This window comes from Antechinus flavipes, chromosome 5 (assembly GCF_016432865.1).
Source record: "Antechinus flavipes isolate AdamAnt ecotype Samford, QLD, Australia chromosome 5, AdamAnt_v2, whole genome shotgun sequence".
Classification (NCBI taxonomy): domain Eukaryota; kingdom Metazoa; phylum Chordata; class Mammalia; order Dasyuromorphia; family Dasyuridae; genus Antechinus; species Antechinus flavipes.
Window position 1 is genome coordinate 171,833,770 of NC_067402.1, and position 25,896 is coordinate 171,859,665.

The 25,896-nt window shown below is 37.5% G+C and overlaps 1 protein-coding gene across 4 annotated transcripts in view; it reads right to left on the reverse strand.

The window, feature by feature from the left end:
- Positions 1–19,230: 19,230 nt before the first annotated feature.
- PFKFB3 (6-phosphofructo-2-kinase/fructose-2,6-biphosphatase 3) overlaps positions 19,231–25,896 on the reverse strand; it is a 101,225-nt gene continuing 94,559 nt past the window's right edge. For 2 of the 4 annotated variants that reach the window (XM_051963106.1, XM_051963108.1), the window contains exons 14-16: positions 24,096–24,257; positions 22,799–22,821; positions 19,231–21,423 (exon numbers count right to left, since the gene is read on the reverse strand). In XM_051963106.1, the coding sequence (XP_051819066.1) occupies positions 21,417–21,423; positions 22,799–22,821; positions 24,096–24,257 (192 nt within the window). In that variant the 3' untranslated portion in view covers positions 19,231–21,416. The remainder of the gene's footprint in view (positions 21,424–22,798; positions 22,822–24,095; positions 24,258–25,896) is intronic. The other 2 variants (XM_051963107.1, XM_051963109.1) reach the window with 1 other exon arrangement.

Genomic DNA, 25,896 nt, shown 5'->3' on the forward strand with positions numbered 1-25,896 from the left:
GACAGTGGTCTAAACTTAGTTCCTGTCAGAAACGTTTTCCAGTTTTCCTAGTGGTTTTTCAAAAATAGGGAGTTCTTTCCTAAGTAATTAATCTTTTACAATTTATTAGATACTTAGTTGTTGAGTTCCATTGTTTCTGATTCACCCTGCTTCATTGATTTCCTTCTTAATTTCTTAACTAATACCAAAAGGTTTTGATGACTGTTTAATTATAATGTGGAATAAGGCTCTTCATTGCTATTTTTTTCTATTATTTTACTCGAGAGTCTAGATTTTTTTGCTTCTCCAAATGAATTTTATTTTGATTTTGTAAGATCTTGTAAACTATCTCTTCAATAATTTGATAGGTACAGCATTAAAGCTGTAAACTTACTTGCTAGTAGTGTCATTTATATTATTGCCATTGTCCAACCACGAGCAGTGAATATTCCTCCAGCTATTTAAATTGTTCCATATTTCTGTAAGGAGCCCTTTATAATTTTGTTTTTCAGTCAATCTCACACAATTCCAATTCTTTGTGACCTCATTTGAGGTTTTCTTGGCACAGATAGTTCATTTTACAAATGAAAATACTGAGACAAATAGGGTTAAATGACTTGCTTAGTCATATAGCTATTAAGTGTCTAAGCCAAATTGGTATATGAGTCTTCTTGACTCCAGTACTCTATTTACCATTCTATCTATCTGCCTATATTTTGTCAATGAATCTATAAAAATAGATTTTGGTTTGGTTGTAATTATTTAACTTTTTATCATTTTTTGTAATTATTTTAAATTGTACCCCCTTATGTTACTGCCTCTTTTCTTTTATTATTATTATTACATAGAAATGATATTGATTTTGTAGTCTGAAACTTAGCTGAAGTTATTGCCTCAATGAGAATCATTGCTGATTCTCTAGGACTTTTTTTTTTTTTTTTTGTGCTGAGGGAATTAGGGAAATGTTAGGAAATGTTAAGTGTCTGAGGCCAGATTTAAACTCAGATTCTCCTGACTTCAGGGCTTTCTAGGATTTTCTAAGTAAACCATCATATCATCAACAAATAGGAATGGTTTTATATCTACTTCTTTCAGTTTTTTTCTCTCATCTTATTTCTATAACTAATATTTCCAGAATTATATCTGACAATAGTGGAGAGAGTGAGCACCTTTGCTTTATTCTGTACTTAATAGAAAAACTCTAGTATAAAACCATTGCATATGTTTGTTTTTTGTTTTAGATAGATACTTTTTATATTAAAAAAAAGTCCCCATATATCTATATGTTTTTAGGGTTTTTAGGAGAAATAAATGTTTTCTGCCTTTATTGAATTAAATAATCGTGAGGTTTGGGATGTCTGTTTTTAATATGATCATGATACTAGTTAAACCATCCTTGCATCCCTAATGTAAATCTAACTTAATTACAATGAATAATTCTTGAATGAATTTGCAATAGTATATTGGACAGATTTTATTTGAAAAATTTAAAATGATAATTAATGATACGGGTATAGTTCTCCTCCTAGGTCTTATTCTTCCCAGTTTAGGTATTAGAATTGTATTCTACATAATAGAAGTTTGGTAAAGTGCTTTCTTTCTCAAATTTTAATACAAATTTTTATAATATTGGTATTAACTGTTCTCTAAAAGTTAAATAGAATTCTCCATTAAATCCATCTGGACTAGTAAGTTTTTTTCTTTTGGTAGTTTTATTTCTTTTACTAGATTAAGATGTCTATTTGTTTGGTCTCTGAATTTGGCTATTTATATTATTGAAGGTACTCTCTAGTTCTTTTGTGTTCCCAGTTTTGTTAGTATGTAACTGTGTCTTTTTTCATTTCTTCTAATTTTTTTATGATTTCACCTTGTTCAGTAGCTATTTTGTTGTTCTGATTTCTGCTTTTCTTTTAGTCAGGTTGGCTAAAGATTTACCACTTTTGTCAGTCTTTGTAAAGAATCAGCTTTTGGTTTTGTTTACCATTTCTATAAAACCTTTTGGTTTCTTGCTTATTGATAATCTCCATTACCTTCACTGTTAGTAGATTAGCATTTAAAGTATAAAAAAAGAAAACACAAAACTTTTTTAAATTCTTGTTCTTTTTTCTTCCTAGTTTTTCAGCTATTCATATAAAGTATTACAAGGATACCACCTACAGAACCCATACACAAATACCATTTACAGAATTAAATCACATAGATACTTACCAGATATAGAATCTATGCAACAATGACACAAAATCTGGAAATAGCCTGCATCAAATGAATGAAATAAATACATCCTACATGGCTCTAGGGATGAGGATGAAGAGTTAATTGGTATAGTTTTTCTTAGCCTATGGTTCATGCTTCATTGATTCTTTTATGGCACAGCCGTTTTTCCTGACCTATCTATGATTAAACCAGCTGCTATTCTTGGAAGTACAGTGTGCTCATCACAACAATGAGTGTCACACAGTTCTATTCTGTCTCCTGAGAACAAAAAAAAATTAACAGGTTTTATTCTAACTCCTTTAGAAATCATAAAATATTTAAATAATAGTTTTTTTGTGTGCCTTCTTCACTTTACTTATTTTATAGATTTTTTTTGTGTTTTATGGATAAGTTTTGTCTTTACTTCATGATCATTTCTAGGGGTAGTGGAAAACACCTTTCTCCATTCTCAATCAAACCCTCAATTAAGTGAAAACAGTCAATATAGTGATTGCATGCATGTATAAAGCATCCTGCCCCAATAATTCAATGTTTATTTCCTCATATTTACTTTGTTTTATGCAATAATAATAGCTATCACTTATATAGTGTTTTAAGGCTTAGAAAGCACTTTGTTTGCTGTCTCATTTGACGCTCATTAACCTCAATAAAAACCCAAAAAGAAGGTATTATTATTATCATCATCCCCATTTAACAGATGAGAAAATGGAGGCTGAGAAATCAATAGATCTAGGAAAAGTCCAAGGCAGAATATTGTCTCATTTTCTGACTCTCAGTGCAAAACTCCATCTACTATGCTACCTAGCTGAAACATGAATATATAGTCTTTCCTGACTGAAAGTAAGCTTCTTATGATGAATGTGAAAATATGTTTAGAAGATTTGCACACATTTAACCTATATTAGATTGCTTGATGTCTTGGGGAGCAAAGATGTGGGGAGGAAGGCAAAAAAAAAAAAAAAAGTTTTACAAAGGTGAATCTTGAAAACTATCCTTCCATGTATCTGGAAAAATAAAATACCATTTAAAAAAAGTAAGCTCTTTAAGAATAGATGCTATTTTTGGCTTTTTCCTTTCTGTCCTCAATATTGTGTCTATCACATAAGCTCAATATGTACTTGCTCACTTCTCTGTCTCTTGGGTTTCTTTGAAGGTTTTCTCACCCATCTTTGGTTTTTGGGGGGATTACTCAGTGTTTTATTTCTTTTCATTGATATTGTGTGACATTTGTAAATTACAAGCTTTTCCATAATTCTTTTAGGTACTCAAACTTAGTTTCCAGCTTTTTACTATCACAAAGAGCTCTGCTATGATCATTGGTCTTGTCATACCAGAGGGGCTTGCATAACTCAATGAAACCATGAGCTATGCTGTGTAGGCTTACATAAAATAGGTTGACAGCCAGTGGAGAAAAAGTTGGCAAACTACTCTAGTATCTTTAACAACAACAACAACAACAACAAAATCCCATGGGCAGTGTTAAAATACTAAAAGAAAGGCCTGGGGTACTTTGGTCCATGGGATCATGAAGAGTAAAACACAACTGAACAATTAAACAATGACAAATGAGTATTTGGGGCCTTAGTTTATTTTTGACTTTCTGGGAGCATATGCCCAGTAATAAATAGGATCTCTGGGTGAAGGAGTATGAACAATTTAGCCATTTTTCTTGCATAATTTCATATGGATATTAAGAAAGATTGGATGAATTTATGCCTGGCAACAGTACATTATCATGCTTATCTTCACATGGCTCCTCCAAAAAATTCACATGTTTTGTCAGCTCTACCAATGTACATAACATAAGGCAAAAGAGAAGGAAATAAGCATTTATAAAACACCTATTATGTGCTAGGCACTTTATTGTAATGTTCTGGTTTAGCTTTCTAGAGGTCTCTGGACCAGCCTTCATTTCAGCTGAGTAATCACCATGAGAATTAGCCAGAGATAAAGTCCAAATTGTTTATTGTCTCCTTGCCTAGGGCTCCACTAACTTTCTGGAGGCCCTTCAGACAGGGCGTCGGTCTCAGTGGGGGAAGCAGGAGGACAGGCCAGCCACTATAAGGCTGATGAAGATGGAATATCTCTCTGAATCTGTTCCTAGTCCCCTTTAAATACCCATAATTAAATTCATTCATCATACTGAGTCTAAGCCAATCATTATATCACTAGGAAACAATTATTTGTTGTAAGATTAAATCAATCATACTTGAACTAGAGAACTACTAATCACCATGCTAAACTAGATAACCATTGTCTTATCAATTCCACTGAGTTAACACCTTGTTGTAGGACTAAATCAATCATACAAAGTTTCAGCCCTCTACATCTCCCCCTTTCTTTTGTTTTAGAACATAGGTGGTTACCCTCCCTGACTTCAGAGGAAGGGGGTGAAAACACCAAAAAAGGAGATGAAAACAGCAAAGAAAAATGGGAAATCAAGCCAGATTAGCGGGTTTCTGAGGGGGTCTCACTTGAAACAGATATACATAAATCCATCAACATGGGAGGTGTTAGAATCCTTACAAAGTGTTGACACTTACCTAATTTAGCATGGTACTTAGCAAGTTCTCTAGCTCACTAATGTATTTAAGTACTCATTGAAGTTCACACTTTGGGAGATTCACAAGTCAGGATTCAGTATGAGATTCACAAGTTCAGTGGAGGAGATTCACAAGTCAGGATTCAGTATGAGAATCACAAGTTCAGTGGAGGAGATTGACAAGTCAGCAACCCAGAATCCCACTCTCTGGGAGGAGGGGTCAACCTTTGAGTTCACACTTCTATTTTTTTTTTTAAATAACTTTTTATTGACAGAACCCATGCCAGGGTAATTTTTTACAGCATTATCTCTTGCACTCGCTTCTGTTCTTTTCCCCTCCCTCCCTCCACCCCCTCCCCCAGATGGCAAACAATCCTTTACATGTTAAATAGGTTATAGTATATCCTAGATACACTATATGTGTGCAGAACCGAACAGTTTTCTTGTTGCACAGGGAGAATTGGATTCAGAAGGTATAAATTACCTGGGAAGAAAAACAAAAATGCAAGCAGTTTATATTCATTTCTCAGTGTTCTTTCTTTGGGTGTAGCTGCTTTTGTCCATCCTTGATCAATTGAAACTGAATTAACTCTCTTTATCGAAGAGATCCACTTCTGTTGGAATCCTTACTAACTGCTAAGTAATTAGAGTTGATCTAATCTTCAAGAAGATGTTTTGGGCAGAACCTGAAACAAGGTACTAAGTAGAGAACTAAGTTCAATGAGTTCACACCTCCCTTGAAGCTCGTTGGGCCAGAGAGCACTATGGGAGAAAACCCATAATCCCTCTCTCTCGTATCCCACAATTCCTCCCTCTTGGATATAAAAGAAACAGACAGAAGCTCTCGGTCAGATTTCAGTAGAGTTACGCCAGAAGCCCTCTCTCCGAGGCAAGGCAGAATATTTTCCACTTGGCTGGCTGGTGGCAGAAGTGTTCTTGAGAGAGGAAGTCGCTACAAGTCGAGATTTCACCGGAATGACATGAAGACTGGAGCTGGCTGGAGGCTGAAGAAAATCAGAGGCAGAGGCTGAAGGACCAGACCTTTGGATTTAAAGACATTTGGAGAGAGCTCTTGGAACCAAGCAGAGAGATAGGCTTACATAAAATAGGTTGACAGCCAGTGGAGAAAAAGTTGGCAAACTACTCTAGTATCTTTAACAACAACAACAACAACAACAAAATCCCATGGGCAGTGTTAAAATACTAAAAGAAAGGCCTGGGGTACTTTGGTCCATGGGATCATGAAGAGTAAAACACAACTGAACAATTAAACAATGACAAATGAGTATTTGGGGCCTTAGTTTATTTTTGACTTTCTGGGAGCATATGCCCAGTAATAAATAGGATCTCTGGGTGAAGGAGTATGAACAATTTAGCCATTTTTCTTGCATAATTTCATATGGATATTAAGAAAGATTGGATGAATTTATGCCTGGCAACAGTACATTATCATGCTTATCTTCACATGGCTCCTCCAAAAAATTCACATGTTTTGTCAGCTCTACCAATGTACATAACATAAGGCAAAAGAGAAGGAAATAAGCATTTATAAAACACCTATTATGTGCTAGGCACTTTATTGTAATGTTCTGGTTTAGCTTTCTAGAGGTCTCTGGACCAGCCTTCATTTCAGCTGAGTAATCACCATGAGAATTAGCCAGAGATAAAGTCCAAATTGTTTATTGTCTCCTTGCCTAGGGCTCCACTAACTTTCTGGAGGCCCTTCAGACAGGGCGTCGGTCTCAGTGGGGGAAGCAGGAGGACAGGCCAGCCACTATAAGGCTGATGAAGATGGAATATCTCTCTGAATCTGTTCCTAGTCCCCTTTAAATACCCATAATTAAATTCATTCATCATACTGAGTCTAAGCCAATCATTATATCACTAGGAAACAATTATTTGTTGTAAGATTAAATCAATCATACTTGAACTAGAGAACTACTAATCACCATGCTAAACTAGATAACCATTGTCTTATCAATTCCACTGAGTTAACACCTTGTTGTAGGACTAAATCAATCATACAAAGTTTCAGCCCTCTACATCTCCCCCTTTCTTTTGTTTTAGAACATAGGTGGTTACCCTCCCTGACTTCAGAGGAAGGGGGTGAAAACACCAAAAAAGGAGATGAAAACAGCAAAGAAAAATGGGAAATCAAGCCAGATTAGCGGGTTTCTGAGGGGGTCTCACTTGAAACAGATATACATAAATCCATCAACATGGGAGGTGTTAGAATCCTTACAAAGTGTTGACACTTACCTAATTTAGCATGGTACTTAGCAAGTTCTCTAGCTCACTAATGTATTTAAGTACTCATTGAAGTTCACACTTTGGGAGATTCACAAGTCAGGATTCAGTATGAGATTCACAAGTTCAGTGGAGGAGATTCACAAGTCAGGATTCAGTATGAGAATCACAAGTTCAGTGGAGGAGATTGACAAGTCAGCAACCCAGAATCCCACTCTCTGGGAGGAGGGGTCAACCTTTGAGTTCACACTTCTATTTTTTTTTTTAAATAACTTTTTATTGACAGAACCCATGCCAGGGTAATTTTTTACAGCATTATCTCTTGCACTCGCTTCTGTTCTTTTCCCCTCCCTCCCTCCACCCCCTCCCCCAGATGGCAAACAATCCTTTACATGTTAAATAGGTTATAGTATATCCTAGATACACTATATGTGTGCAGAACCGAACAGTTTTCTTGTTGCACAGGGAGAATTGGATTCAGAAGGTATAAATTACCTGGGAAGAAAAACAAAAATGCAAGCAGTTTATATTCATTTCTCAGTGTTCTTTCTTTGGGTGTAGCTGCTTTTGTCCATCCTTGATCAATTGAAACTGAATTAACTCTCTTTATCGAAGAGATCCACTTCTGTTGGAATCCTTACTAACTGCTAAGTAATTAGAGTTGATCTAATCTTACAAGAAGATGTTTTGGGCAGAACCTGAAACAAGGTACTAAGTAGAGAACTAAGTTCAATGAGTTCACACCTCCCTTGAAGCTCGTTGGGCCAGAGAGCACTATGGGAGAAAACCCATAATCCCTCTCTCTCGTATCCCACAATTCCTCCCTCTTGGATAAAAGAAACAGACAGAAGCTCTCGGTCAGATTTCAGTAGAGTTACGCCAGAAGCCCTCTCTCCGAGGCAAGGCAGAATATTTTCCACTTGGCTGGCTGGTGGCAGAAGTGTTCTTGAGAGAGGAAGTCGCTACAAGTCGAGATTTCACCGGAATGACATGAAGACTGGAGCTGGCTGGAGGCTGAAGAAAATCAGAGGCAGAGGCTGAAGGACCAGACCTTTGGATTTAAAGACATTTGGAGAGAGCTCTTGGAACCAAGCAGAGAGATAGGCCTCTAAGCTAACTGGGCTATATTGGGATAATAAAAGATCTGAACTTTTATCACCTGGCTGCGTTTTTAAGAAGAAAAAGATCACAACATTTTGGCGCCCTGAACGTGGGACAAACAGACCCCTCAGTGGATTTCAGTGGAAAAGCTCCGATCCTGATTCAAGTGGAAAAGCCTCTGATCCTGATCCAGTGGAAAAAACTTCAACCCAGAAATTAGGGTGAGTGCAACAATGTCATCAACCAACAGAAAAGCAATCAGGATTACAGTTGGGAAGAATACAGGCCTTTTAAGACAACAAGACAATATCCAATGCAAACAGCTCCAATGTAATTACCAGATGATGAGGAGAAATCCCAAAAGTGGTAAATAGAAGAGAATTAGATAGGTTAAGTGCTTGGGGAAGAGGATCTGCTTATATTTCCACAGATGAAGAAAGAATCAGATGGCTGACAATGAGACTGTCAAAAGGAGCTTACAGGAATTATTAGATTCCTGGCACATGAACTAATGGACAATGGATTCCTTATGGACTATTTCTAGGACTTATGGACATTTGTAAATTTTCAGGTCGATTTATGTTGTTACATTACTACTAGCCTGTGTTATATTACTATGTGCTTATGTATTTTAAGCAATTGCAAGAATCATTGGATTTCTTGAGATGAAAGATTGTTGATGAGACTTTTGCAGTAGTTAAATTTTCATGTTGATTCATGTTATTTGTTACATTACCACTAGCCTGTGTTATATTGCTGTATGCTTTTGTAAATTATGTATAATGCCTCCCATATTGATGGATTTATGTATACCATGTATATCTGTTACAAAGTTCTGGCCCATATTGATGGATTTATGTGTACCCCTTCAGAAACCCTCTATGTTTTAAAACAAAAGAAAGGGGGAGATGTTGGAATCCTTACTAACTGCTAAGTAATTAGAGTTGATCTAATCTTACAAGAAGATGTTTTGGGCAGAACCTGAAACAAGGTACTAAGTAGAGAACTAAGTTCAATGAGTTCACACCTCCCTTGAAGCTCGTTGGGCCAGAGAGCACTATGGGAGAAAACCCATAATCCCTCTCTCTCGTATCCCACAATTCCTCCCTCTTGGATAAAAGAAACAGACAGAAGCTCTCGGTCAGATTTCAGTAGAGTTACGCCAGAAGCCCTCTCTCCGAGGCAAGGCAGAATATTTTCCACTTGGCTGGCTGGTGGCAGAAGTGTTCTTGAGAGAGGAAGTCGCTACAAGTCGAGATTTCACCGGAATGACATGAAGACTGGAGCTGGCTGGAGGCTGAAGAAAATCAGAGGCAGAGGCTGAAGGACCAGACCTTTGGATTTAAAGACATTTGGAGAGAGCTCTTGGAACCAAGCAGAGAGATAGGCCTCTAAGCTAACCGGGCTATATTGGGATAATAAAAGATCTGAACTTTCATCACCTGGCTGCATTTGGGAAGAAGATCACGACACACTTCCATCAGAATACATCCTCAAACAGTATCGTTGTTGAGGTATATAATGATCTCCTGGTTCTGCTCATTTCACTTAGCATCAGTTCATGTAAGTCTCGCCAGTCCTCTCTGTATTCATCCTGCTGGTCATTCCTTACAGAACAATAATATTCCATAACGTTCATATACCATAATTTACTCAACCATTCTCCAATTGATAGGCATCCATTCATTTTCCAGCTTCTAGCCACTACAAACAGGGCTGCCACAAACATTTTGGCACATACAGGTCTCTTTCCCTTCTTTAGTATCTCTTTGGGGTATAAGCCCAATAGAGACACTGCTGGATCAAAAGGTATGCACAGTTTGATAACTTTTTGAGCATAGTTCCAAATCGCTCTCCAGAATGGTTGGATGTGTTCACAATTCCACCAACAATGTATCAGTGTCCCTGTTTTCCCACATCCCCTCCAACATTCCCCATTATCTTTCCCTGTCATTCTAGCCAATCTGACAGGTGTGTAGTGGTATCTCAGAGTTGTCTTAATTAATAATGATTTGGAGCATATTTTCATATGGCTAGAAATAGTTTCAATTTCTTCATCTGAGAATTGTCTATTCATATCCTTTGACCACTTATCAATTGGAGAATGGCTTGATTTCTTATAAATTATAGTCAATTCTCTATATATTTTGGAAATGAGGCCTTTATCAGAACCTTTAACTGTAAAAATGTTTTCCCAGTTTATTGTTTCCCTTCTAATCTTGTTTGCATTTGTTTTGTTTGTACAAAAACTTTTCAATTTGATATAATCAAAATTTTCTATTTTGTGGTCAATAATGATCTCTAGTTCTTCTTTGGACATAATTTCCTCCCTCCTCCACAGGTCTGAGAGGTAAACTATCCTATGCTCTTCAAATTTATTTATAATCTCATTCTTTATGTGTCGGTCATGAACTCATTTTCACCTTATCTTGGTGTACGGTGTTAAGTGTGGGTTAATGCCTAGTTTCTGCCATACTAATTTCCAATTTTCCCAGGAATTTTTATCAAATAATGTGTTCTTATCCCAAAAACTGGGATCTTTGGGTTTGTCAAACACTATATTATTAAAGTTATTGGCTGTTTTGTCCTTTGAACTTAACCTATTCCATTGATCAACTAGTCTATTTCTTAACCAATCTAGATGGTTTTAGTAACTGCTGCTTTATAATATAATTTTAGATCTGGTACAGCTAGAATCAAATTCATTTGATTTTTTTTCATTAATTCCCTTGAAATTCTTGACCTTTTGTTTTTCCATGTGAACTTTGTTGTTATTTTTCTAGGTTGTCAAAATAGGTTTTTGGGAGTCTGATTGGTATAGCGCTAAATAAATAGATTAGTTTAGGTGAGTTCACACTTCTAAAAGAGCATATAAAAGAATGAGCCACAGTCAGGAGTCAGTTTGGGGAGATTCAGAGAGAGCTGGAGGCTGAAGCTGGCAGAGGCAAAGGACAAGCTGCAAAAGCTCTTGGAACCAAGGAGGGAGTTAGGCCTATAAGAAAACTAACTGGGATATTTTGGAAGAGACAATAAAGGACTGAACTTTTAACAGCTGGCTGCATTTGAGGTGATTATTACACAGAACTGAAACTAAGGCTGTCTCTAGAAGCTCCCCAAGAAACCTGCTCCCAGAGAACAATCATATTTTAGAGAAGAGAACACTGCAGGAGGTATTACACAGGCACATAATAATACAGATTAATATTGATGTAACAAACAACATGAATCAACATGAGAAATTACATGTGTCCATAAGTCCTAGAAATAGACCAAAAGAAATCTATTGTCCATTAGTTCATGTGTCAGGAATCCAATAATTCCTGCAAGTTTTGAAGTCCTGTATCAGTCTTATCATGTCTCAGAGAATCCAAAGATTCCTGCTGTTTTCGAAGTTCTGCAACAGTCTTATCAACAATCTTTTTATCTCAAGGAATCCAAAGATTCCTGATGGTTTTGAAGTCCTGTAACAGTCTCATTATCAGTCATGTTCTTTCAGTGTCATGTTTTTTAGGTCTTCTCCTTTGTTTTGTTTCTGTCTCTCTCTGATGGGCAAGGCGAATACAACTTGTTGGGATCTTTCCTCATCACATGGAGATTACATTGGAGCTGATCACACTGGACACTGTCCTTCTGTCAGGTTAAAAAGCCTGTATTCTCCCCAGTTGTAATCTCTTTTCCCCATCTGATTGCTTTTTGGCTGATTGATCATATCAGAGTCTTGAATTTCTAAAGACTCTCTGGGTATAACCTCGGCTGCCATCATTCCCCACCTGTTTTTTTCCTGAGATTTTGGAGCTGGGCTCTACCTCTTGTTTCCCTGGGTCAATCTACATGCTGAGGCCCAGTGGAAGCCCTTATTGCATGGGGTTTTGAGTCTTGTTCTCTCATCCTGTCTCTATGCCAACATTGAGCTTTCAGTTGCCCTTCTTTTCCACACTGAAAGCATTGGTGAGTCTCTCTGGAAGGCCCTTGCCACAAGGGATCTTCGCTTCCCATGTTCTGCATCATAGCCTAGGTATAAAAGGCATTTGGGCCCCCTGTGTTACAGGATCTTATGATCTCCTCTAAAGGAGCATCCTGTGTAGTCCCAGAATAATTCTTCTACAAACCTCATTAGCATTTTCTCTAGCAAGTTGTTTGATAATTATTCCTGTTGCTGCATTTTCACTAATAGTTTGTGTGATAGCTCTTTGCAGACATCCCACAAAATCAGCAAAGGGTTCATTTGGACCTTGCTCTATTTTCATGAAGGCTTCCTTTCCATCTTTTCCTGGGAGGGAGTCCCATGCTTTGATAGCAGCAGCAGAAACAATTTGCTCATATACTATCAAAGGGTAATTAATCTGTGCTAAAGAGTCTGCATAAGGACCTATACCTTCTAGTTGATCAAAGGTGATTGGTATATTAACTCCAGTTTGTCTATTTCATTGGGTTTGTATTCTACATAGTTCACTGTACTTCAAAAGCCACAAATTTTGTCCAGGTTCTAAACATGTCCTTGCTATAGATTTCCAATCACGAGGGGTTAAAATTTCATAAGCCTTATCTTAACATAAGATGATGTGGCCCCCATAAAGAATGCAACCCTTTTTTAGATCTTTGATAATTTCCAGATCAAAAGGAGTATATCTTCTCCTTTGTTGACCTAAAGAATCAAAGTCTTGAATAACAGGGTATGTTTTATAGTTTAATATATTTAATATGTATTGGTCTATGTGCCACCTAGGGGGGGGGGGAGGCAGGGAAAAGTTGGAATGGAAGGTTTTGCAAGGGTCAATGCTGAAAAATTACCTATGCATATATCTTGTAAATAAAAAGCTATAATTAAAAAGAAAAAAAAGCAGGGTCTGCTTTTATTTTTAAATTAGATATATCTTATCCTTCTTTTTTAGCTTTAACCAGTGCCTTTTGTAATTTTGCCATGGGGGTGGACAAAGCTGCTTCATGGGTGGTACTGATTGTCACTGCCCCTTCCCCTTCTCCTTCTCCCCCCATCCATGAAGGGTTAATTGAAGAGGGTAAGTCAGGGGATGGGGAATGCCCTCATGGCTCCTGCTGGGAAGCACCACATTCCTTAATTTCATCAGTATTGTACTTAGCTCTTTTCTTGTCTAATTCTTCATACTTTTCAACTGTTTTATCAGTACCCTCTTTATCCTGCACTTTCTTCTTTTTCCTTATTCTAATACTTAGGTAATTCCTTAAAGCCAATTATATTAAGTTATATGTATAGAATGTTTTTTTAGGAATTGAATTAGGGCCATTATCCATTGTAATCTTCAATTACATGTTCTCCTACTAGTTTCCACTTGTCTGGCTCTAATTCTTCCTTAGAGAACTAAGGAGATACGTATTTTAATGTTTTGAAGAGTTCAATGATCTGCTTCCAAGTTACAATCAAACCTTGGTTTTTTATTTGTCTAACTCTGCTTTCTACACACTTTCCTTGCAGTAGAAAAGGCGGTTTTCTAAACATTTGTCCCATTTCAGCTGAAACACTCATTTAACCCTTAACAAAATTTTCTTCTTGTCTATTTTTGTGCTCGCCCTAGTTTCTGGCTCACAGAGACTTTTCCACTGAACTCAAGATCAGTTTGGACTGCTGAGTATAAATCCTTAGTCCCACATTCAGGAGCCAAAATATAATGTTCTGGTTTAGCTTTCTGAAGGTCTTTAGAGCAGCCTCCGTTTCAGCAGAGTAATCACCATGAGATTAGCCAGGGATAAAGCCCAAATTCTTTATTGTGTCCTTCACAGTCTGCCTCCTTGCCTGGGGCTTGGCTAGCTTTCTGGAGGCCCTTCAGACAGGTCTTGATCTCAATGGGGCGAGAAGGAGGACAGGCCAGCCACCATGAGGCTGATGAAGATGGAATGTCTCTCTGACTCTGACCTCTTAAATACGCTATTACAATTAAATCCATTCATCATACTGAGTATAAGCCAATCATTATATCACTAGGGAACTATTATTTGTTGTCATACTGAAGTAGAGAACTATTAATCACCATGCTAAACTAGATAAGCACCATCTTATCAATTCTACTAAGTTAACACCTTGTTGTAGAACTAAATCAATCATACAGTTTCAGCCCTCTACGCTTTACAATTCTCATTTGATTCTTAAAACAACCTGCAAGACAGGTATTGTTAACTCCACTTTATAGTTGAGTAAACAAACAGAAGCAAACAGATTGACTTGTTTAAAGTCACGTAGCTAAGCAAGTTCTGCAGCTGAATTTGAACACAATTCTTTTTGACTCTAAACATAATACTCTACTAATATTCTACTATACCACTTATTTATCTCAAAGTAGTTTAGATTTGCCTATGCTTTCAAATGATGATATGTAATTTATAATTGTTCTTTAGTAAAGTGTTTTTACTAAACACTTTATTATCATATACCTTGACCATTTACTTACAGAATGTTATATAAATTTAAATCAATTCATTGTCAGTTTTGCAGAGTGAACTTTTATCAGAAATGTTAGATGAAAATAGGTTTCCCCATGAGTATCATATTTATCTTAATTTCCTCAGGGCAAAAAAGAGTTTAATTTTATGCAATCAAAATAGTCTTAGTGATTTTTATGGTCTCCTCTGTCCTTTATTTGGCTAAGAACTCTCCCTTTCAGCATTGTTGCAAAAGGTATTTCTATCTATTCTATTTCTTTAAAAGATATGATCTTTTATATCCAAGTCATGTACCTACTATTTTTTGGTAGCATATGTTTTAAGATATTGATCTAAACCTTATTTCTTCCAAACTGTTTTCTAACTTTCCACAATATTCTTTTCAAAAAGACTAACTCTTCCTTATATTTTTTATTGTTCTTAAATGCCCCAAATTTATGGGCTAGGACTTGAAAGATGAAAAGTAAAGTCTGAAGGGAGAAATTGAAAGTGGAAAACATCACAGATATAACATCCCCTAAGAAAACTCAGGATTGTGGCCACCCTCCGTAATGTTCTTTCTCTAAAATATATTCTCTGAGAGCAGGTTTCCTGGGGCGGGGCTTCTGGGAGCAAACTTTCTTTCAGATTCAGCCAGGAGTCCAAATCCTTTATTGCCACCTTCAAAGTCTTGTCTCCTTCCTGGGATCTGGTTAGCTTTCTTAGAGGCCTCTGTTGTCTTGATTCCAGTGTTCTCCACAGGACAACCTATCACCACTTCTCTGTCTTCCTTAGTTCTCCTCCTGGCTTCAAGAGCTTCTCCCTTATATGTTCCACACTGAGTATACACCAATCATTATATCACTAGGAAACCATTATTTGTTGTAGGATTAAATCAGTGCTAAACTTGATTTAACCACTGTCTCAATTCCACTTATTTAGCACCTTGTAAGAATCCTAACAACCCTCAAATGATATAATTATACAAAGTTTGTAAAGTAATTGTTATATAAACAGATCTATGGGATGACAGCTTATTTTCATGGAATGCAAAGTCTCAGTGGTGGGTATAGCCTCAAAGTGCCTCAAAACCAAAGTACTTTCTCCTCTGTGGTAGGAGGGAGGGTCTTCCTGAGACTTTCAAATGGTTATATTTCACCTCCTTGTGATGAGATTAGGAACAGGAAGGGGCGCCATCATGAAGTTTTTCTAGGATGTCCCATGAAAGGCAACATCATATAGCAAGCAGATAAGAGCTTTAGTCTCAGCAAACAAAAACTGGGTTCAAATTCTTCCTGTGACACTAGCTGTGTGACCACAAGGTCACACATTTAGGCTCTCCGCCTCAGTTTCTCCACATGTGAAATGGGAATAATAATAAGAATAATAATCAATCTTATGAGCTATACATCTCCTGAGAAAGAATTGATGAAATCGGAAAGCAGACAAAAGCACATTTTTTTCAACTTTATTTTGAATTGGGGGGAGGGTTGTTCCATAATGTTTAAAAATTGATTGTCTTTTCAAAGGTTCAGGAGGGAAAGGAAAAAGAAAATTTAGAACTCAAATATTTTTTAACTTAAAAATTGTTTACATGTCATTGGGGGGAAATTAAATATAATTTTTTTTAAAAATTAAGAAACTTAAAACATTCTAAGGAAAACTGTGAATGGACAGATTTAGAATTGAAATACTGCCTAAAGAGGTAGTGCTAAGGAATTTATTACATATTCTTCCTCAGGAAGAAAAACAAGGATAGTGGATAGAAAATATATATAAGCTTGTATATAAGCCTTTTTACAAGGAGAAATTTTCAAATTATTAGAGGCTCCCTCAGGAAGGAGTAGGTTTTCACTTGTCAAAAGTCTTCAATATGATTTGGGGGAATAGTGTAGAATACATCTTTGTTCAGGTATGGATTAGACTAATTGGCCTCTGGGGTCCCTGCCAACTCAGAGATCTAAATTAAAAAAAAAAAAGTTATCAGTCATATCCAATTCATGACTTCATTTGGGATTTTCTTGGCAACAATATTGGAATTCCCTTCTCCAGTTTATTTTACAAATGAGAAAATGGAGCTAATGACTTGCCCAGGGTCACACAGCTAGTGTCTGAAGCCAAATTTTAAATCCTGGTTTTTCCTGACTCCAGGCCCAGACCTCTATCCACTGCACCACCTAGCACCCAGTGCTCCACCTATACCAGTAAGTTGTCTCTGGCATGAATATTATTCTATACATAACTTAAATAGATTATTATAATTATAATTATAGATTTTATAGATTCCTTTGCAAACCCAGGAAGTCAACCATGTAATTTTGGGGCCAAAAAATGCAGTTTGAATTAAACAGTCTGAGGTTCTGTGACATAAGTAATTCATTAGGTCTTAGCATTCAGAGGGGATGCTAGACTATTCAATTACTGGTCCGTAAAATTGTCAGCAAGCATTTATTTATTCTTTATCAGGCACTGGGCTAAGGGAATACAAATACAAGTTAGTCCATGGCTTACATAGATAGCACATAAAAGAGCATGAAACTGGTATTGGCTGAGTGACCACTTCTAGCAGCCACAAGGCTTAAATTTTAAAAATTTTTTCCAAAATAACATTTTAGAGGAGAAAAGGATATGAAACTTATGTTGATTCTGTAAAGTAGACTTACTTATTTGACTACTTCCAACTTATGCCGCCATTCCTTAAGCTGCTGGGGCAGCCCCCTCATCAAATTACTTTGCATTTTAAAATGTTATCTATATGTTTGTTTCCCATCATTTGTAAGCTTTTTATTTTTATTTTATTCTTTTAAATAACTTTTTATTGACAGAACTCATGCCAAGGTAACTTTTTAGAGCATTATCCCTTGCACTCACTTCTGTTCCGATCTTTCCCCTCCCTCCCTCCAGCCCCTCCCCCAGATGGCAAGCAGTCCTTTACATGTTGAATAGGTTACAGTATATCCTCTGCACAATATTTGTGCAGAACCAAACAGTTTTCTTGTTGCACAGGGAGAATTGAATTCAGAAGGTAGAAATAACCCGGGAAGAAAAACAAAAATTCAAGCAGTCTATATTAATTTCACAGTGTTCTCTCTTTGGGTGTAGCTGCTTGAATTGAATTGAAACTCAATTAGCTCTCTTTATCAGAGAGATCCACTTCCATCAGGATACATCCTCAAACAGTATCGTTGTTGAGGTATATAATGATCTCCTGGTTCTGCTCACTTCACTTAGCAATACATAAGCTTTTTAAAAGCAGAGCCTTTCTCTTTGACTACTACATCGCACATTGCCTGGAGTGTAAGGAATTGAACCTGAAAAACTTCCTATACTAAAAAATTTTTATATTTAAAATCTAAAAGATTTTCCCATAGGAGCTGCACCCACAGAGAATCTTGGGAAGTGAGTGTGGTTCACAACAAAGCATTTTCATCTCTTTTAGTTATTTGCTTGCATTTTATTTCCTCACTTTTCCTTTTTGATCAGATTCTTCTTATGCATAATGTGTTGTGTGTAGTAGTCTTTATGTGAACATTTTCTTAATTCAAATGTCTCCACATTTCATGATTTATATATCCAGACTCTTACTTTATAGTTTTTGCTACCATTAGAGTCAGCATTGTATTTTCATTTATTTTCCTAGTACTCTGGGTGAAAGTCAGTGAACACACAATAGCTAAATATATACATCCCAGGTAATTGTGGCAAGGAAGCCATTATCTGCATTTTACAGATGAAGAAACTGAGGCAAACAGGTAAAGTGACTGTTCAAATCCAGGTGACGGATTTTAGTTTGTTACAAGATGGGGAAGAATTATATTGGAAAATGATTTGTGTACAAAACCAAGAAGTGTTTCGTCTCAAGGTTCTGTTGAGACATTTTGTCCTTGTCCATATTTGTCATTCTAGAACAGGAGATAATCTTAACTTCTCCATCTTATCTCTAATTGGGCCACTGGAAACATTTGAGGATGATTCATGAAGAGGTGAAGGTTGGGGGTGGTCCTAGTTAAGGGAATCTCCTAACTTGGGTAGATTTTTATCATCCTTTCTTTAATACAAGCCTTAAGTCTTCCGTTATCAAGCACTGTGATCAGCTTCAGATATTTCCTTTCTCCTTAGTTCCAGTTCATAGATTAGCTCTTTTTTTTCTTCCTAAGTTACCTCATTCTAGACATGTTTAATTGTTCTAAATTAGCACAATAGCCTAGGGACTAACTCCCACACCAAGTCCACATTTCAACCTTGTTTCAAGATCAGAGATTCTGTCCTAAATTTCATTACCTCCATCTCCCAGCAACTGATTTCCAGATTTCTAGTCTCTAATCTTTGAGGAAGCTTAAAGTAAGGGAGGGAGGAAAGAATAATGAATTTTGAATCATAAAATGAAGGAAGATGGTGGTTCATTCATTTGGGAATCATCCCACTTGTGCCCCAGTGTTTAAACTACTTCATGATTCTTAACATTTAGAATTCTGACCATCTGTATGAAATTGACTTTTAAATTCCAGCTACATAAAAATGATTTTATTTAATCTTGTTGAATAAATGGCACATTCTTCCCCAAATTTTGGCATTTAGATATTTCTGTAGCATTACTGCTGTTTCTAATTAGTGACTAAATTAGTGACTAATATAACTAATATGTTTTTGTCAAGACCAAAGCTCCAAGAGAACTACAGTCAAATCTGGTATTCCAGATTTAACTAGTGCTACTTAAAATAGTAAGTTTTCAAATGAAGATACATTCCACAATATACTTTAACAAGATATTTTTATTTGTCTAGCAACTGCAAAATATACAAATTTCTGAAAGGCATACCCTGTTTACAAGCTAGCAGAGTTTATCCCAGGTGATTATTAAAGACAAACATAAAGCACACCTACTAAATCACAAGTTTAGGAAAAAAATGCTCCCAACCCAGACACATCTCTCACTCTCACACACCTGGCACCACCATATACATTAAATAAATAAATAGCATTTGCTATCAAAATAATATTAAAAAAATAAATTTCAAGTATTACAAATAAAAACAGTATCATGGATGTGGTTCAGTTTCTCCCCTTTCTCAATTCTTAAAAAGAGTTCTGCTACTCTCAGGATATAGAATGGGGGGGAGGGGAAAGAGTTGTGTCCCCCAAACAAATATACAAAGTTCAGAAAACTGGTTCCAAAGGAACATGGAAAAATAAAAATCAGTAGTCCCAGCAAAGACTCCCACTGTGCAATGAAGCATACCTCCTTAATGAAATGCTTCAGTGTAGTTCAGCCTACTACTAATACTACCACTACTTGCTTCTAACATAAGAAGCATCATCTCTAGGATCTCTGGATATATTCCTCCTCCTCACTCATTAGGTAATGCTAGCTGCTTGTTTTAAAAAAGAGCAAACATCCTAGAGATCCTCACGATGAACTAATTAAACAAAATTCTATTCTTGGCCACCTTCTGTCCATTAAAAACAGAAATGAGTACAAGAAAGCAGATTACAGCAATCTATCAAAGAACAAAGTGAGTTCAATTCACGTTTATATAAACATGCACTTGGGCCTGCGTGCACATCCACAAGATGGATGATTGACAAGATGGTTTTTTAAGAAAGGGAGGATCTTAGGCATGTTTATGACAATCTGACTTGTCACTGGGCTGCCAATAAATATCAAATATGAGCTCTAGAATGAGAACAGGTGTGAACACACAGGAACTCTGGAGTGCAAGCCCAGTGCATGGGTCTTTAAGAGCCTACTAATTGATTAACCTATGAGGCACTGTGGTCTGACTCTTCCTCCCTGAACCATTTCCCCCAAAGGCCTTCTCTGTGTCCCACTTGTGGAGCCAAGAGAAATGGCACCTGAAGGCCATCTGTGTTATGGAAATCTCCCCTACCTCTGCACTCTAGTCGATGAGCACCTGGACCAATGCTAGGGAGACAGCGGATGCTCAATATTGAACTGAAAGCAGGCAGTCTTTTGGTACTGGCTATTCTATCCTCCTCCCTCAGCCCTCCAGGGATAGTCCGCTAACTCGGACTCCTAACAAGACTCTCACTTTGGAGCTGCACAACTCTTTGGGAAACAAGCTTTGCCCTGCAGATGTTTCCTACCCTGCCAATATTTCCAGTTCACAACCTGACCCAGCTCCTGTGATCCATGTTCAAGTTCTGTGGGAAAAAAGTATGGATTTTTCATCCTGTTTCTTCCACAGAAGGTGCAAATACAAGCAGTTTGAAGAGAATGGTGTCTTCTCATTGGTGCCCATTCTCATATTCTGCTTGGAGAAAAAAACAGACTCTGAATAAAAACAAAGGAGAGTAATTCTTTGCTTTAGTCAAATAGCAAGATTTCTGTCTCATGAATTCCTGAAGAGGTCTACTTCTCCAAATCCAAATTTTGTTTGCACATAACCACCTCCAAGCCATCATATGCTGGTTCTACTCCCGGTCTTCAGAGGACAAAACAAAAAGTGGATGGTTCAAGAGGCCAGCTATCTTGAATTATCCTGTTAAATTCTGACCTGCCATCCTGAGATAACTGCTAAGGTAGAAAGGTAGAAAAGAAGCAGAGACGTTCTCTTCTCAGCCAATTCTCCCTTTCTCACACTTCCCAAAGCCTTTCCAGAGGGTGCCAGAGACATCCATTGAGACTGAAGAATGAGATGAGGAAAAAAAAGTAAAATGAAAAATTGACGATTCTTTACAGCAGAAGGGCTATACACGGCCTTGAAGTCACAAGATGGTTGAATGATGGGAATCAAGAGGGAATAATTCCACCCCCTCACCCCAAAAATTCGGTCAGTTTTATGGAAGCAGCAGTTGGGATTATCAGGGCCCCAGATTAAATGGAGGGGCATAAGCCAAGCTTCAGAAATGGCAATGGAATGCAATTGGTTTCATTTGTTTCAGAGTTTCAGGAAGAGTCAAAATTGGGTTGATGCATTATTCAGGTTCTGTTTGGAAGAGGAAGAGGAAAAAAAAATTAGATTTCTATTCAGGCCCCCACAACAAAAGACTCATCATGCAGGTGAGACCCTCCTCCTCCCAGTCCCCAAATTTAAGGAGCATCGCCTTTTGGCGCATCAGTTGGCAACACTGGCCCCAAGAGGCCAGGGAATTTACTATCAAAACCATAACCTCAGTAAGAGTTATCCATGGATACATATGATTTAAAAGCAACCTCCTAAAAAGAAAACACGAGTAGGGAAGGTATGGAAGGGGGAGAAAAAAACCACAGTTAAAATTAAAACAGGCTGCAGGGAGTGTGCTCATCTAGAGGCTGATTGCTCCAAAGGAAAACTTCTCCCCTAATGTCATTTAGTGGTTCAGTGGGTGCACATGGTTAAGTTTTTCCTTCCCAAAGCATCCTGACAATTTGGTTAGGAGGAGTACTAAATTATCCATAAGAATCTGTAACAAGTTAAGAATACAGGGCAAAATTCTACAAATTTGAGGGCTAATGCCCAGAATGGAAGCCACATACACCCCACTCATGATTTACCCCCGCAGAACACATATTCACATATTGTGATAAATATTTGAAATGTTAAAAATAGTCCTTGTTGTGACTAGGCACAAATACAAAGTTTAGTTAAAATACTCCCTACCCTTATGGACTTTATTGTTTAAAGGGCAGTAATATTGTAGCCAAAGTACAAATAAACTAAGGCTAGATAACATAAAAATTATAGTAGCCATTTTCCTTTTAAAAGCAAGATTTCTTTAGGAAAAGGAAGACCTCAGGCAGAAATCTTAATCCCTTTCTAATTTTGTGTACTGAACAAGACGACCTGATTCATTAAATAAGGAAACGGACAAGGAAGAGGCTGCCAATATTGAAATGCTTCAACCTACCAGGACTTGCTACTAGAACTTCCCTGACAGATAATCAAGAAATGGGTTAATACAAAAAATTAAATGCCCATGGAAGTGGTTAGTTACTTACTTCAAAGAAGCACAATGTGCTTGATAAACATCACTTATGGGAAAAAGTCAATTCCTTGGCTACTAAGACTTACCTGGTTCTGATAGTCAATATGACCTAAGTTAGGAGTCATTACCTAACACCTGAAACCCAAGGTAGCATTTCAATTTTATCATCAATTGAAAAAAAAAACAACCTAAGAGACTTAAGAAAGGAGAGATCAGGCTACAAAAGCAACCGCAGTAGAAGCAGCTTTGGTAAAATAAACAAATCATAAGATGCTCCCACCCATATCCCACCTATAGACCTCACAAGTCAATACTTGTAGCACCAAAAAAAAGTACAAGGATGAGAGAATAAGAGGAATGGGGTAAAGGGTTATAAATAGCTCAGAGAATACTTACAAACAGGCTTTCCCTAGTAAAGGCTGCAGAGAGAAGAAAAAAGTGGAAAGAGGGGGGTCAGTAGGAAAAGGGAAAGACAAAAACAGCATTTGAAATCAGGAATTAAATCTTTATCATGGCAAACCCTATTGATCCCATGTTTAGCCTATGACTACCCTGCTAGCAATTCCAAATGCTTACACAATTAGAAGTAAATTTTAAAAAACTAATGGCCAGGCTGAGTCACAGAACAGAGGGCCATAGGGCTGCCTAAATAGGGATGAACCAGCCTGACTGGTATTGGGGCAAAACTTCCCCTTTTCCCTGCAAAAAAAAAAAATTTGAAAGGGAAAATGGAAAATGGGAAAATGAACATGCCTGACAGGGCCTATAGCTGCCCACTATAGGGATCAAAATCAGGACACCATGGATGGAATAGTGAGATAGCACTCTTATTCCTATAAATCCCCACCATTTTCTTAATTACAAATTTTAAGATTTTTTTTAAGTTTTTCATAAAAAGTACAAATTATTAACAGTAGACAGAATAATAGAGCTTGCTAAGTGATCATCACTCTAAATCCAAAATATTCAAATATAAACCTTCTCAGATTTAGAAAATCTTTAGTACTATCTTTTGAAGACTGTCAATATTAATATTTAAATATTAACATTTAATTAGTATTCAGACCATCAACTTAACTTGGGGGCCAATGGATCAACAGAAATGCTTAGAAGGAAAAAAAGGGTGAGATCAAGAAGGAAAGAGTCTTTTCAGCATCCTGCATTAAAAAAAAAAACACCCTTCATTTCAAACACTTAAGCGCCAGTAACCAACCATCAAAAGCCCCATTCACCAGCAACAGGGGCTTCTGTTACCATTATGCAGTCCATCACTCAAGTGCCCTGCAGAGGTGGGCTGGATCAGTGATTCCAAATGCTTTCCTCTAACAGATGGAGGCACCCAGGACAGGGAGCGAGACACTAAACCAGCTTTGGCCTGGAGAGCACAAGTTACCTTTTGGCCTAAGGCCCTACTGGAAGTGTTCCACGTTTCAGCCAAGATTCCACTCACTGGCCACCATGTGAGCCTAAGCCTCCAGCGTAGAGAGTATACTCTTGCTTTTTTCCTGCTCTGCCCAATTCTGCCAACCTGCTTTCCAGGGAGGTTCTATCTATACAGTTGATAGGCTTCAGGTGAGAAGATTTCAGAGGATCACACAGGACTTAAACCGGCAGGAAGTAGATAACCACTGAACCTTAAAAAGGATTATTATCTTCTCTACTTAGAAGTGACAGGAGAAAATAGTCAACTAACTTGCGTGGGCACCTCCCGGGGCAGGCAGCTGGGCAGGGCAGCAGAAGTGGAAGCCATATGCTCCTCAAAGCTGTTGATTCGAGGCTTTTTGGTAGGCTCAGGGCTGGCTAGTGGGGTAACACTATTGCGTCTCATGAGCGGGTTAGGTCCCCTCTTTGCTTCCTAATTGAGACAAAGAAAGATAAGATGATAGTTATAAAGGGGGAAAAAAAATCAAAGGGAGAAAAGGGTAAGGGTGAGGAAGGAAACAATAGCAAAAGGTTTCTTCTGAGGACAGCTAACATTTATATAGTGCTTACTACCTGCCAGGCACTGGGCTTACTCATTTGATCCTCCAACCATGAAAAGTTTTGAGTGACGCGACTATTCCAGTCATAAAAGGTATCTGAGGCTGGATTTAAATTCAGGTCTTTCTAAACGTAGGTCTTTTCTAAACTTTCTATTCCCCTATCTAAACACAGGTCTTTTCTAGACTTTCTATCCCCCTATTATTATCCAGCAGTAATTACAGAGCAGAATTACAGAAAGGGTCAATAATTCCAAGTAAAAAGAAAGACATGGACTTCTCCCTTACCTTCCCAAGTATTTTTCCCCCAGATTAGCCTGAGGAACACACAAACATGCAGAAAAGTAGCGATAAGGGCAGCAGGTAATAGAATCAATTTTCCCTTTTGTTTCAGAGGCAAACTGTTCCAAATCTAACATCTGCATCTTCCCTCTAGTTTCCAAAAACTGAGGGAAGGAGATAGAAGTGGAAATGGAGAGCAGAGGGAGAGCCAGATACACATTGGTTTAAAAAAAAATGGGGAGAAGGGAGGAAATGTCTCTTTATTTAAACCAACTAGAATCCTGGGCAATCCGCATCAAGAAACCTTCTTCACAAGAACATACATATCTTGATATATATGTTGAAACTATTCACAGCCTCCGAAGGATTAGGACAGAAATATTCCAAAGAGGACCAATTAGTCAGCTAGCCATGGTTAACAGGTTTTTATGCTCCAATTGACTGAGAAAAAAATTTAAAAGTCAGATTTTATTTGAGATGGTTTAGTTTCTAGCTGCGGAGACTCAGTCCTGAGCCCCAAACCAGGAACTTGCCCTTCAACCTATATAGGAACCTGATAAAATGTTTGGTGAATTCATGGCTCTGGAAGCCAATGCAGATGTGTTTGGTTTTCTTTTTCCCTCCCCACTCAATTATGGTGCAGGCCAAGATCTTCATTTAAGAATCTGGTAGGATGACTTTTCCAACCTTCAAACATCTTTATTCTGACCCAGCCAGCTAGGTTTAATTCCCTACTGTAGGCCAGGAAGTGCTCTGAGCGGATGCTCCCTCACCTTAAGATTCCAAGGCCAGACTTTCAGGTAAAGTCTGTTGCCCTTTTGGGCAGTCCCCTTTTCCCAGTCCCCTGGGTCTGGAGAACTCCAGGAAACAGGACAACTTCTACCAGTAAAGGGCATCATCTTTTCAGCTTAATCAAGAGAGCTGCTTTAGAAATTAAAAGTAGACCTTAACAGACATTTACTAATGTTGATTCAACGAATGTGTTCTAAAAACCTGGTATTGCAATTTGTGATATATCTGAGGGAAGAGGAAAAAGAGTTATAAATTATTTACATTATTTAGTAATTATTTTCACCTTCCACTCAATTATCACATCAGCTGAAAATCAACTGGAAAGTGAAAATACAATTGTGAAAAGACCACGATCATGACACAGATTAGGGGTGGGCAAAAAGGCACCTGAGGCTATCTTATCTAAAGTGATCATAAGAACCAACTCATGTACATATTAGC